Consider the following 12192-nt stretch of genomic DNA (forward strand, 5'->3'; position numbering starts at 1 on the left):
AAAAAAAATTAAAAAAAAAAAAAAAGAAAAAGAATACAGGAAAGGAAGAAAGAGGAAGAGGAAGAGGGAGAGAGAACAGGGGTGTTGCTTTATTGCCCGGGCTAGAATGCAGTCTAAAACTGGGTATGCCTGTAATTGTGTTTAATAATAGAGACATAAAAAAAAATGAGGGAATAAAATAATTAACAAGCAGCCAACCAATATTTCATTTAAACCTGTAAATACGTGTGATGTAGTACTGATAAGAGTGTATATTTTGTGTATTTAAAGTGGAGAGTTCTATGAATGTTAATTAAATCTACTTGTTCCAGATCTGAGTTCAAGTCCTGGATATCGATGTTAACATTCTGTCTCATTGATCTATCTAATATTGATGTTGAAGTCTCCCGCTATTATTGTGTGGGGGTCCAAGTCTCTTTGTAAGTCTTATATATCTGGGTATTTCTGTATTGGGTGCATATATGTTTAGGATCTTTAGCTCTTCTTGTTACATTGAATCTTTTATCTTTATGTAATATCCTTCTTTGCTTCTTTTGATCTTTATTGCTTTGAAATCTATTTTATCAGCAAAAATTGCAACTCCTGCTTTCTATATATTTATTTTAGCTCTCCATTTGGTTGGTAAATTTTTCACCATCCCTTTGTTTTGAGTCTTTATGTATCCTTGCATGTGAGATGGATCTGGATGTAGCATACCAATGGGTCTTGGCTTTTTTTGCCTGTCTGTGTCTTTGGATTGGGGGATTTAGTCGATTTAAATTTAAAATTAATAACAATATATGTGTGTTTGATACTGTCATTTAATGTTAGCTGGCTGTTTTGCCCGTTAGTTGATGCAATTTCTTAAATATGTTGATGTTCTTTATTTTTTGGTATTTTTTAGAAAGGCTGATACTAGTTGTTCCTTTCTATTTGTAGTGGTTCTTTCAAAAGCTCTTGTAAAGCAGGCCTGGTGGTGATGAAATCTCTGAGTGCTTGCTTGTTCACAAAAGATTTTATTTTTCCTTCGCTTATGAAGCTTAGTTTGGCTGGATGTAAAATTCTGGGTTGAAAGTTTTTTTCTTTAAGGATGTTGAATATTGGCCCCCACTCTCTTCTGGCTTGTAGGGTTTCTACTGAGAGATCTGCTGTGAGTCTGATGGGCTTCCGTTTATGGGTAACCTGACCTTTCTCTCTGGCTGCCCTCAGTATTTTCTCTTTCATTTCAACCCTGGTGAATCTGGCAATTATGTGCCTTGAGGTTGGCCTTCTTGAGGAATATTTTTGTGGTGTTCTCTGTATTTCCTGGAGTTGAATATTGTCCTGCCTTGCTAGGTTGGGAAAGTTTTCCTGAATAATATCCTGAAGTGTATTTTCCAGCTTGGATTGATTCTCTTCGTCACATTCAGGTACACCTATCAAACGTAGATTAGGTTTTTTCACATAGTCCCATATTTCTTGGAGACATTGCTCGTTCTTTTTTATCCTTTTTTTCTCTAATCTTGTCTTTTTGTTTTATTTCATGAAGTTGGTCTTCGACCTCTGATATCTTTTCTTCTACTTGATCAATTCGGCTGTTAAAACTTGTGCATAGTTCGCAAAACTCTCGTGTTGTATTTTTCAGCTCCATTAATTCACTTATATTCCTCTCTAAATTGTGTATTCTTGTTAACATTTCGTCAAACCTTTTTTCAAAGTTCTTAGTTTCTTTGCATTGGGTTAGAACAAGTTCTTTTAATTCCCAGAAGTTTCTTATCATCCACTTTTTAAAGCCAGCTTCTGCTAATGGAACACAGTCTTTCTCCATCAGGCCTTGTTCTGTTTCTGATGAGGAACTGTCATCCCCTGTAGAGGGAGAGGCGTTCTGAGTTTGGGTATTCTCAGCCTTTTTAGGCTGTTTTCTTCCCTTCGTTATAGATTTATCCATCTGTGGTCTTTATAATTACCGTCTTTATAGTTGGGTTTCTGAATGGACGTCCAACTTGTTGATTCCCGGTGCTAGAATCTGAGCAACCCACTGCTCCGGCCAAAACAGCGGCTTTAAGATTGATGGTGCTTTTCTGACTCTGCACCAAGAACCGCCACACCAAGGCAGCGGCAAAACCGCCTCACCGGCCTCAAGAGTCACGCTGGCGACAGGTGGGGCTCCTCCGCTGGGAATCTCCTAGTGTGTGAGCAACAAAAATTGATCTGAAAGTGTGGCGTCCTCTCGTTCTCTGCTCTTTCAGTGGGAGCTGCAATCCCGAGCTGCTAGTGATCAGCCATCTTGGATCTCTCTCCGCCTCCACCCTTTTCTAAGACAGGTTCTGGATTAACACTTTATTTCTAAGCCTTGAGGTTGAGTTAAGGACTCTCTCCTTCCCTCTTACCTCCTGTCTCCCACTTCGTTTCTAATGCTGTTCTCACCTTAAAACCAGGTCCTAGCAGAGCTGTGCATCGCCCACAGGCGGTGGCCCTGCTACTGGCGCTAAAGGTGAGTCAACTTTGCCTGATACTGGGCCCCTCTGCCTTAGCAGTCCTTTCCTGGTATTTGTTTCCTTGGATCCCATAACTAGTGGAGAGAGACAAGGACTCCCGTCTAGGTATGAAGTGACTCAGACCTTCCTTCAGCCTACTCCTAAGATACAGTAGTGCATGATTTCACTTTCTTTTTTTTTTTTTTGAGATGGAGTTTCACTCATGTTACCCAGGCTGGAGTGCAATGGCGCGATCTCGGCTCACCGCAACCTCCGCCTCCTGGGTTCAGGCAATTCTCCTGCCTCAGCCTCCTGAATAGCTGGGATTACAGGCACGCACCACCATGCCCAGCTAATTTTTTGTATTTTTAATAGAGACGGGGTTTCACCATGTTGACCAGGATGGTCTCGATCTCTTGACCTCGTGATCCACCTGCCTCGGCCTCCCAAAGTGCTGGGATTACAGGCTTGAGCCACCGCGCCCGGCCATGATTTCACTTTCTGCCATTTCAGTTACCCTTGGTCAACTATAGTCTGAAAATAGGCAAGTACAGTACAATAAGGTATTTTAAGAGAGACTACATTCACATAACTTTTATTACAGTATATTAATGTTCTATTTTTATTGTTGTTCCTATTAATGTTCTATTTTTATTGTTGTTCCTTTCTTATTGTACCTAATTTATAAATAAAACTGGCTAGGTGCACTGGCTCATATCTGTAATCCCAGCACTTGAGGGTTGTTTGAGGCCAGGAGTTCCAGACCAGCCTGGACAAGAGAGCAAGATCCTGTCTCTATAAAAAAAAAAAAAAAATCAAAAATTAGCCAGATATGGTAGCACATGCCTGTAGTCTCAGCTACTTAGGAGTCTGAGGGAGGAGGATGGCTTGAGCCCAGGAGTTTGAGATAAACTCAGTCTCAGTGAGCTGAGATCGCACCACTGCCCTCCAGCCAGCCTGGGCAACAGAGCAATCCCAGCACTTGTAATCCCTCAAGTGCTGGGATTACAGAAAGGAGCCACTGTACGTAGCCAGTTTAATTTACAAATTAGGTACAATAAGAAATTAACAACAATAATAAAAATAGAACAATTATGACAATACACTGTAATAAAAGTTATGTGAATCAGCGGCAGTGAGCTATGATTGTGCCACTGTATTCCAGCCTGGGTGACAGAGCAAGACCCTGACTCTAAAAAAAATGTTTTAAATATATAAACTATCATAGGTATGTACATATAAGAAAAAGCACTATACACAGGGTTAGTATTATCCAGTTACAGGCATCCCTTGGGGGTCTTGGGACATATCTCTGATGAGTAAGGGAAGGTCACTGTACTAGTCTTATTACTCCCAGGAGAGGAAGAGGGATCCTGGTCCAGTTGACTTTGAATCTGAGGGAGAGCCAAGCTGCCACTACCCTGGGTGTTGGAATAGCTGGTCTTGCTGCTGCCTCCACCCACCTCCTCAAAAACACAGGTAAATGTAGAAGACACTATGGGGGCCCATTCGAGTCTGGTTTTTCCTCCCTCCTGTTCCAGAGAATTCTGCTCAGCTCCCCTGGAGTCAAGGCCCCTGGAGTGCTGGGAACGTCACCTGCCTCCTTGCACATTCCATGGCAGGTGAGTCTGCTGCAGTCTCCATACTGTGGGTAGTAAGGATTCCATCCATTGTGTTCAGTCTACCCTCAACCCTGGTCTGGAGTTAATGCACCCAAAGTGAGGTATGGTTGTGGTGTGCCCAACCAGGGGCGTGGATAGACACCTTAATACGTGGTACTGGGACAACTGGCCATTTGTATGAACAAGGGCAAACTAGATCCCTACTCCTGCCTTAGGCAATCTTTGAGCAGATGCCCAGCCCTTAGCTGGAAAGAGCATCTGCCCTTCAATTAACTGTGTAATGGGAACATGGCCTGGGATAGAGGAACTAAAGGACCACGAAATCCTGCAGGGAGAACTACAAGAAATTACAGCTCTGAGGAGGGCTTCAAGTGAGTCAGAAAAAGGCAAATGAGTACTGCCCCAGCAGCTGAAGACAAACAGCCCAAGAGAAGAGAGGAGAGTTAGAGGTGTTGACTTTCCAAATAGGAGGGAAAAGCACATGACCCCACAGAGTCAGGGAATGAAGAGCTGCTTCCTAGTCAAGCCCTGTTGAAACAAGGGCAGGAACCATAGTCTGGTGCCCTCAAAGGTGTCTTGAGGGGCTCACAAGACGGCACGATGCTGGGTGAATTTCTTGACGGGGAAAAGGCAGGAAAGGAACCGAGCCCTCGCAACAAAAGCAGCATTCTTTTGGTGAAGGTGGCATTCTCCCAGACCTCTTAATTCCTCTCTCAGACCCTGGACTACCTGTCACCCATCCCTTTCTGGCCAACATTTCCCAGCGCCAGCTCTCCAGCACGGCACTTTGGACCTCAGCTGCCACCACCAGACCCATCTCTCTTCTGCAGCCTGCTGACCTCGTGGCCCGCTAGGTTCAGGTACTGGTTTGAGGTTCTCCATAGAGGTCTAAGGAGGTGCTGGCTGAGGAGGGGTGGGGGCCATGCCTACCAGTTGCCACAGGAAAACACAGAAATCTAGTAACAGAAGTCTGAGGTATAATCTAATTCCTTCTCCTTCACAAATGGAGCCCCATGGAGATTAAAAATTTATTTACCAACCTGGCCAACATGGTGAAACCCCATCTATACTAAAATACAAAAAAATTAGCTGGGCATGGTGGTGGGCGCCTATAGTCCCAGCTACTCAGGAGGCTGAGGCAGGAGAATCTCTTGAACTGGGAGGCAGAGGTTGCAGTGAGCCTAGATTGCAGCACTGTACTCCAGCCTAGCAACAGACTGAGACTCCGTCTCAAAATAAAAGACTTCTTTATTTAAAGCTGGGTGCTGTGGCTCACGCCTATAATCCCAGCACTATGGAAGGCAGAGGTGGGAGGATCACTTGAGGCCAGGAGTTTTAGGCCAGCCTGGGCAACATGGTGAAACTCTGTCTCTACTCAAAATAAAAAAAGTAGCCAAGTGGCGGGCGGGCATCTGTAATCCCAGCTACTTGAGACTCTGAGGCAGGAGAATCACTTGAATCCGGAAGGCAGAGGTTGCAGTGAGCTGAGATCGTGCCACTGCACTCCAGCCTGGGAACAGAGCAATACTCTGTCTCAATAAAAAATTAAAAATAAAAATTTGTGATCAGCTAGCATGATGGAACTGAGACTAGGATTCAGATCTCCTGACAACCAGGCCAAAAGGTTTTCTACTGTGCCAAGATTTCCTGCAGCCAAATTGCAGGAAAATAGATGTTGGAGGGGCTTGGGAGCCCTGCAGCTCTAAGACCATGATGTGCCATGTGGCTAACTTTGGGAAAGTACCTAAACAGATAAGATTAATTAGATGTCTACCTGAGCTGACCTGGGCTGAATGAATGTAGGGGACAGAGAACTGAGAGCTTCCTTCCACCCAGCTCAAGTTAACTTCTTGCCTTCTCAGTCATCTGACCCAGCTCCATCCTCAGCACCAAAGGATCCTGCAGCAGCAGCAGCATAGTCAAACACCAAGGTAAAGCCCAGACGAGGAGCAGGGTTAAGGGGAGCCCATCTGCATGCCCAGTCTCCCCTTGTGACCAGTCATCGCCCTCAAAGCTCCCATATGGTTAAAACTCTCACACTGTTGCCCACCTCTGTGCTTGCTCCATCCTTCCCAGAGGGCCCCACTTCTGCTCACTACACACTAAGAAGTGGCAGTGGTGGGTAAGTCTAAGGGGTTGTTCCTCCTGGCTTAAAGTCCCCCAGCCAAGAAGCCTTGGTCTCAGCAGCCAGATCCCTATGCTAACCTCATGACCAGAAAAGAGAAGGACTGGGTGATAAAAGTGCAGATGGTGCAGCTGCAGAGTGCAAAGCCCCACCTGGATGACTACTACTACCAGGTGAGCCCCACGGTGCTCTGCCCAGCCTCTGACCTTGGGTCAAATGCATATGGACTCCAGGGCCCCTCTGATCCTCTCTTTGGCTCATAGAGGTCATATCTGTTCAGGTGGGAGAGAGAATCACTACAGGATAGGGGCCATATTTCTAAAGTAGACATCCCAAACTCATTTCTCTCTATCCTCCTAAATTGCAGCCAACTAAGATTATTTCCGGTTCCCCAAACACACTTAGGTTTTGTCTCCATTCTTGGCTAAGAATTTTTCCTGTTCACCCAGGAAATAATGGGCTTTCTCACCTCTGTACGCTTAGAAATGTCAGGGATGTTATAAATAGCGGGATTCAGTTTGTTTATTTGAACAAACGACAGCAGACACGTTGACTCGTTTTCCCTTGTTTCCTTCCTGCCTTTCTTTATGGGACAAGTCTTTGTCCACAAGTTTTTGAGTTATCTAGGCTGTTTCACTAGCTCTATTTTTTTTTTTTTGAGAAAGAGTCTCCCTCTGCCATCCAGGCTGGAGTGCAGTGGCATGGTCTCGGCTCACTGCCACCTCTGCCTCCCGGGTTCAGGTGATTCTCCTGCCTCAAACTCCCAAGTAGCTGGGATTATAGGCATGCACTACCATAAGCAGCTAATTTTTGTATTTTTAGTAAAGATGGGATTTTACCATGTTGGCCAGGCTGGTCTTGAACTTCTGACCTCAAGCGATCCACCGGCCTCAGCCTCCCAAAGTGCTGAGATTACAGGCCTGAGCAACCACATCCGCCTGGCTGTTTCACTTTTACCACAGTATCTGTGAGCCTCCCATCCAGGGCCCCACCCTTGTCCCCTTCTCATTTACATTAGATATTTTTTCTTTCTTTGCACCAAGCTTCAAAAGCCCTCCTTTTCTGCCAGCATCACTGAAAATAGTTTTGTACTCTTGCCTTTTTGGCATTGCTTCTAAACAAAGGAGCCTTTTTCAATTCCTTTTTGGCTTGTCAGTGATTTCAGTTTAGGATTTCTCAACTTTAAGAAAATGTCAGAGCTGCTGAGCGAATCCACAGAAGCATAAAACTGGCCTAGAGGGCAACCAACAAACATATCCCTATGGCTAGTTCTGTGCTTCAAGCTCTGGATGCCCTTCATACCATCAGCTTCCTGATTTTTAAAAAGCAGAGATGAAGCCACAAGATTAAATGGGAGAGTGGAGAAGACAGGTGGTGTGCAGTGTGTGTGTACTAGGACATGAGGAATGTAGGAAGGTTGCAGATGATGGAACAGGCTTGCTCACTGGCTCTCCACTTTGCTCTCTGCCCTTTCATCAGACATGGTGGTGGTACCTAGTCTTTAGGTATCTGGTATGTGAATTCCAATATGGGTGATGTGGGGCCCAGGGTGCTTAAGACACTTTAGAATAACTGCAAGGAGGGCCTAAGGTACCAGCATGATTTCTGGAATGATACTGTAGGGAACAGTGTTGTTTTTTTTTTTTTTTTGAGACGGAGTTTCACTCATGTTACCCAGGCTGGAGTGTAATGGCGCGATCTTGGCTCACCACAACCTCCACCTCCTGGGTTCAGGCAATTCTCCTGCCTCAGCCTCCTGAGTAGCTGGGATTACAGGCACGTGCCACCATGCCCAGCTAATTTTTTGTATTTTTAGTAGAGACGGGGTTTCACCATGTTGACCAGGATGGTCTCGATCTCTTGACCTCATGATCCACCCGCCTCGGCCTCCCAAAGTGCTGGAATTACAGGCTTGAGCCACCGCGCCCGGCCTGGAAAGAGTGTTAAGAGGCTGTACTTAGCTGGGCACAGTGGTTCATGCCTATAATCTCAGCACTTTGGGAGGCCAAGGCAGGCCAAGTGCTTGAGTCCAGGAATTTAAGACCAGCCTGGGCAACATGGTGGCCCCAGCTACTGAGGAGGCTGAAGTGGGAGGATTGCTTGAGTCAAGGAGGTTGCAGCGAGCCAGAGATTTGTGCCATTGCACTCCAGCTGAGTAATAGAGGGAGATCCTGTCTCAAACAAAACTTACACACAAAAGCAAACAAACAAAAAAACTTAAAAGAGACTGCATGTGAGAAACTTAATTCTAAGTTCAAAAGATGAATATAGGGTGTTTGTTTTTTCCTATTCCATGCATTCTCAGGAATATTACCAGAAGCTAGAGAAGAAGCAGGCAGATGAAGAGATACTTGGACGAAGAAACCGGGTTAAGTCCCTCAGGCTGGTAACGCCTTACATTCAGAAGGCAGAGGCTTATGAGTCAGGTAAGGTCAGGGCTGACCTGCTGACTTGGGCTGGGCATCTGGGTGGACAGAGCATGGGAGGGGGAGAGAAATGTGCCTCTCCTGACTCCTCTCATGCAGTGGTCCGAATCGAGGGTTCCCTGGGCCAGGTAGCTGTGTCGACATGTTTCAGCCCTCGCCGAGCTATTGATGCTGTACCTCATGGAACTCAAGAGCAGGTGGGAGCACTATCTTCCCAGACCTTTTCCTCTCCCCTATGGAAGAAGGGTCTAGAACACTCTCGTGTTTGAGTTAAGACTATGACCTAAGAGAGAAGAAGTGTGATCAAACTTTGTTTCTAGCCTTTACAGTTCAATCTCTAGCTAGTCAGACGCCTGGGCTGGGGCTGTGGCAGTATGGCTGATAGCTGGTGACTGTTTTCTCCTAGGATATAGGAGTTGCAAGCAGTCAGAGGCTTGGGGTATTATACCGGATTGAGAAGGTGAGATATCAGTTCCTTAGAGACAAGTTCCGAAGTTACCTTTGAGAATGAGATATTACCCAAATTTACCTTTTTCCACCCTCAAATTCCCAGATGTTCCTTCAGTTACTAGAAATAGAGGAAGGCTGCAAGGATAGGCCTCCACAGCCCTGCTTTTCTGAGAAGCAAAGCAACCAGGTTGAGAAGCTCTTCCAGACCTTAAAGACCCAGGAGCAAAACAACGTGGAGTGAGTGTGGGAGGGTTCCACCTCAGCCCAGGAAGGGAAGGAGCAGCAAAGACATTCGTCTTGCTTCTCCCTCTCCTTTCTGGCATGTAGCCCACTCCTCTATGCAGAGCTCTGGAAATGCTCTCCTCTCTCCCTTGTAGGGAGGCAGCAGATGGCTTCCTGCAGGTGCTCTCTGTGAGGAAGGGCAAGGCCCTGGTGGCCCGGCTGCTCCCCTTCCTGCCCCGGGATCAGTCTGTTACCATTCTATTGGCTATCACCCACCATCTGCCCCTCCTGATCCGGAGGGATGTGGCTGATCAGGTACTGTGGCATTGAGTGGAGAAGAGGATGGTCTCCTGAATAGGTTAGGGGCGTTCCTCCCCTTCAGTCCCCACATGCCCCAGAGATGCCAGAGAAAATGCTGGGCACAGTGAGGGATGCTGGCCTGACCACCCTCAGGCAAGGAAGTTACAGAACAAACTACTATAGGAACAGCGAATCATCTTCAGGTACGACGAACAAAAAGAAACAGGTGTATGGTTGCACAGGTGTGAGTGTGCCATGGAGGTTTGAGTAAAAGATTAGGAAGCCCTGATAAATGTTGAACCCCTATCTACTTTGCTTAGAGAAGGCATCCTAGGACAAGTGGGTACTGAAGGTGTCACTGTTGGGGATGGAGAGTCATAGTGGTGATAAGCCTGGTAAGTAAACTCACCAGGAGGTACCAAAGGCAGAACAGCGGGGAAAGGGGCTGGAAGCAAGGTAAGAGGAGGTGAAGTTGTAGTGGAATTTGGGAGGTGCTTACTGATCTTCTTGCAGGCCCTACAAATGTTGTTCAAACCTCTGAGCAAGTGTATCAGTCACCTGACTCTCCATGAACTCCTCCAAGGACTTCAGGGGCTAATGCTGTTACCACCTGGCTCCTCAGAGCGGCCAGTCGCTGTGGTGCTTCAGAATCAGGTAACATGTCTAGGAGGCTTTTGTCTTTCCATAGATGGCTTTCAAGCTGGTATCACTGATAAGAGATAAGTTGGGCGACAGTTTCATTTCTCCACAAATCTTATCCTCTGCAATGTTTCTCAATTTCTAGTAAGCATAGGATCACCTGGCAAGCTTAGTAAACCCCACTCCTTGGTCCCACTCACAGTCATTCATTGGGTCCGGTGTGGGGCCCATGCACCTTCTCTGCTTTTCTAGTAAGCTCCCTGATTGCTGCTGATGTGAGTCTCTAGATCATGTCTCCAAACTCGTGTGTACCTCTTTGAGTGGAAAAAAAAAAAAATTCTAAACCCATGTGTTTACAAATCAAATACATGCAACACTAGTAATATTAGGCACATAATATTTTATTTTTATTTATTTTTTAGATAGTCTCGCTCTGTCACCCAGGCTGGAGTGCACTGGCATGATCTTGGCTCACTGTAACCTCCACCTCCCAGGTTCAAATGATTCTCATGCCTCAGCCTCCCAAGTTGCTGGGATTACAGGTGTATACCACCACACCTAGCTAATTTTTGTATTTTTAGCAGAGACATAGTTTCACCATGTTGGCCAGGCTGCCCACCTTGGCCTCCAAAAGTGCTGGGATTACAGGCATGAGCCACCATGCCTGGCCAATAGGTACATAATAAAAGATAGAAATTTTTAAAGAATGAGACTCTAGATGTCAAAGTTATGACGCTGTCTTCCAATATCACAGTGGATTATCTCGTATATGCCACACTGAAGGTCTTTGCTTAAAGTAGTGCCTCTTAAAGTGGGGTCCACAGAATACCTGCCCCAGATTCCTGGACGCATTCCCAATCTCCTGCTAGTCAAGCCGAGAATTATGCATTTAATCAGCTCTCCAAGAGCGTCTTTTGGACTGTTCAGAGCAGTGATTCCTATGGAAAGGTTACAGAGTTCTTTGGCTTACCAGTGTAAAACCTGACAGCCCTTGTGGGTATTTTGCGCTCCATCTCTAAATGTGAACCTGCCCTTTAGCTGGGAAGATAAGAGTCAGGAAAGCACCAAATGCTGAGACTGAACTCATTTTGCCCTGGAATATATGTATGTCACTTGCAGTTTGGAATATCTTTGCTCTATGCCCTGATGAGTCATGGGGAGCAGCTGGTATCGCTGGATTCTTCCCTAGAGGAACCCAACACTGACCGTACAGCTTGGTAAGATCATAAAGGCCTTGTAAATACTACTTTGGTACCCCTGGGATGTGCAGACTGAGCCAGATGAAGTGTTTTCTGAGGCATTTTCAAGTACTGAGGAGAAGGTTGGATACAGAAAGAAATAGCATCTTGTAGCTTTTTTTTTTTCTATAGTGCCCTAAAGTTTTGGTTTCTCCTGGGAGGCAGTATAACACAGTACCTAAAGGGACAACCTTTAGATTTTGGACTGGGTGCGGTGGCTCACACCTGTAATCCCAACACTTTGGGAGGCCAAGGCAGGCAGATCACCTGAGATCAGGTGTTTGAGACCAGCCTGGCAAACATGGTGAAATCCCGTCTCTACTAAAAATACAAAAATTAGCCGGGTATAGTGGCAGGCACCTGTAATCCCAGCTACTTGGGAGGCTGAGGCAGGAGAATTGCTTGAACCCAGGAGGCAGAAGTTGTAGTGAGCAGAAATCAAGCCACCTGGGGAATAAGAACGAAACTTAATCTTAAAAAAAAAAAAAAAAAAACCCAAAAAACCACTTAGGTTTGAATTCTGGCAGTATCACATTATTAGCAATATATCTTTAGGGCAAATTCTTTCACTTCTCCTAGTTTGTTTCTTTATAAGCTACAGATGATGGTATTAACCCCTCAGAGTTCTTAAAATTAAATAAGAAGGGAAATGTGTAAAGCACTAAGCATTAGGCCGGGCGCGGTGGCTCACGCTTGTAATCCCAGCACTTTGGGAGGCCGAGGCGGGTGGATCAC

The 12192-nt window shown here is 45.7% G+C and overlaps 1 protein-coding gene across 4 annotated transcripts in view; it reads left to right on the top strand.

The window, feature by feature from the left end:
* The window catches only part of PATL2 (PAT1 homolog 2), a 41161-nt gene that overhangs the window by 27760 nt on the left and 1209 nt on the right, over window positions 1-12192 (top strand). For 2 of the 4 annotated variants that reach the window (XM_032297612.1, XM_032297611.1), the window contains exons 6-16: window positions 3977-4057; window positions 4775-4917; window positions 5920-5988; window positions 6214-6355; window positions 8488-8608; window positions 8708-8805; window positions 9015-9068; window positions 9162-9295; window positions 9436-9595; window positions 10094-10234; window positions 11339-11436. In XM_032297612.1, coding sequence (XP_032153503.1) covers window positions 3977-4057; window positions 4775-4917; window positions 5920-5988; window positions 6214-6355; window positions 8488-8608; window positions 8708-8805; window positions 9015-9068; window positions 9162-9295; window positions 9436-9595; window positions 10094-10234; window positions 11339-11436 — 1241 coding nt within the window. Of the gene's footprint in view, window positions 1-2330; window positions 2453-3976; window positions 4058-4774; window positions 4918-5919; window positions 5989-6213; window positions 6356-8487; window positions 8609-8707; window positions 8806-9014; window positions 9069-9161; window positions 9296-9435; window positions 9596-10093; window positions 10235-11338; window positions 11437-12192 lie in introns of those variants that run through there. The other 2 variants (XM_032297613.1, XR_004274910.1) reach the window with 2 other exon arrangements.

Source organism: Sapajus apella, unplaced genomic scaffold (assembly GCF_009761245.1).
Source record: "Sapajus apella isolate SASKATOON/1434 unplaced genomic scaffold, GSC_monkey_1.0 scaffold37, whole genome shotgun sequence".
Taxonomy (NCBI): domain Eukaryota; kingdom Metazoa; phylum Chordata; class Mammalia; order Primates; family Cebidae; genus Sapajus; species Sapajus apella.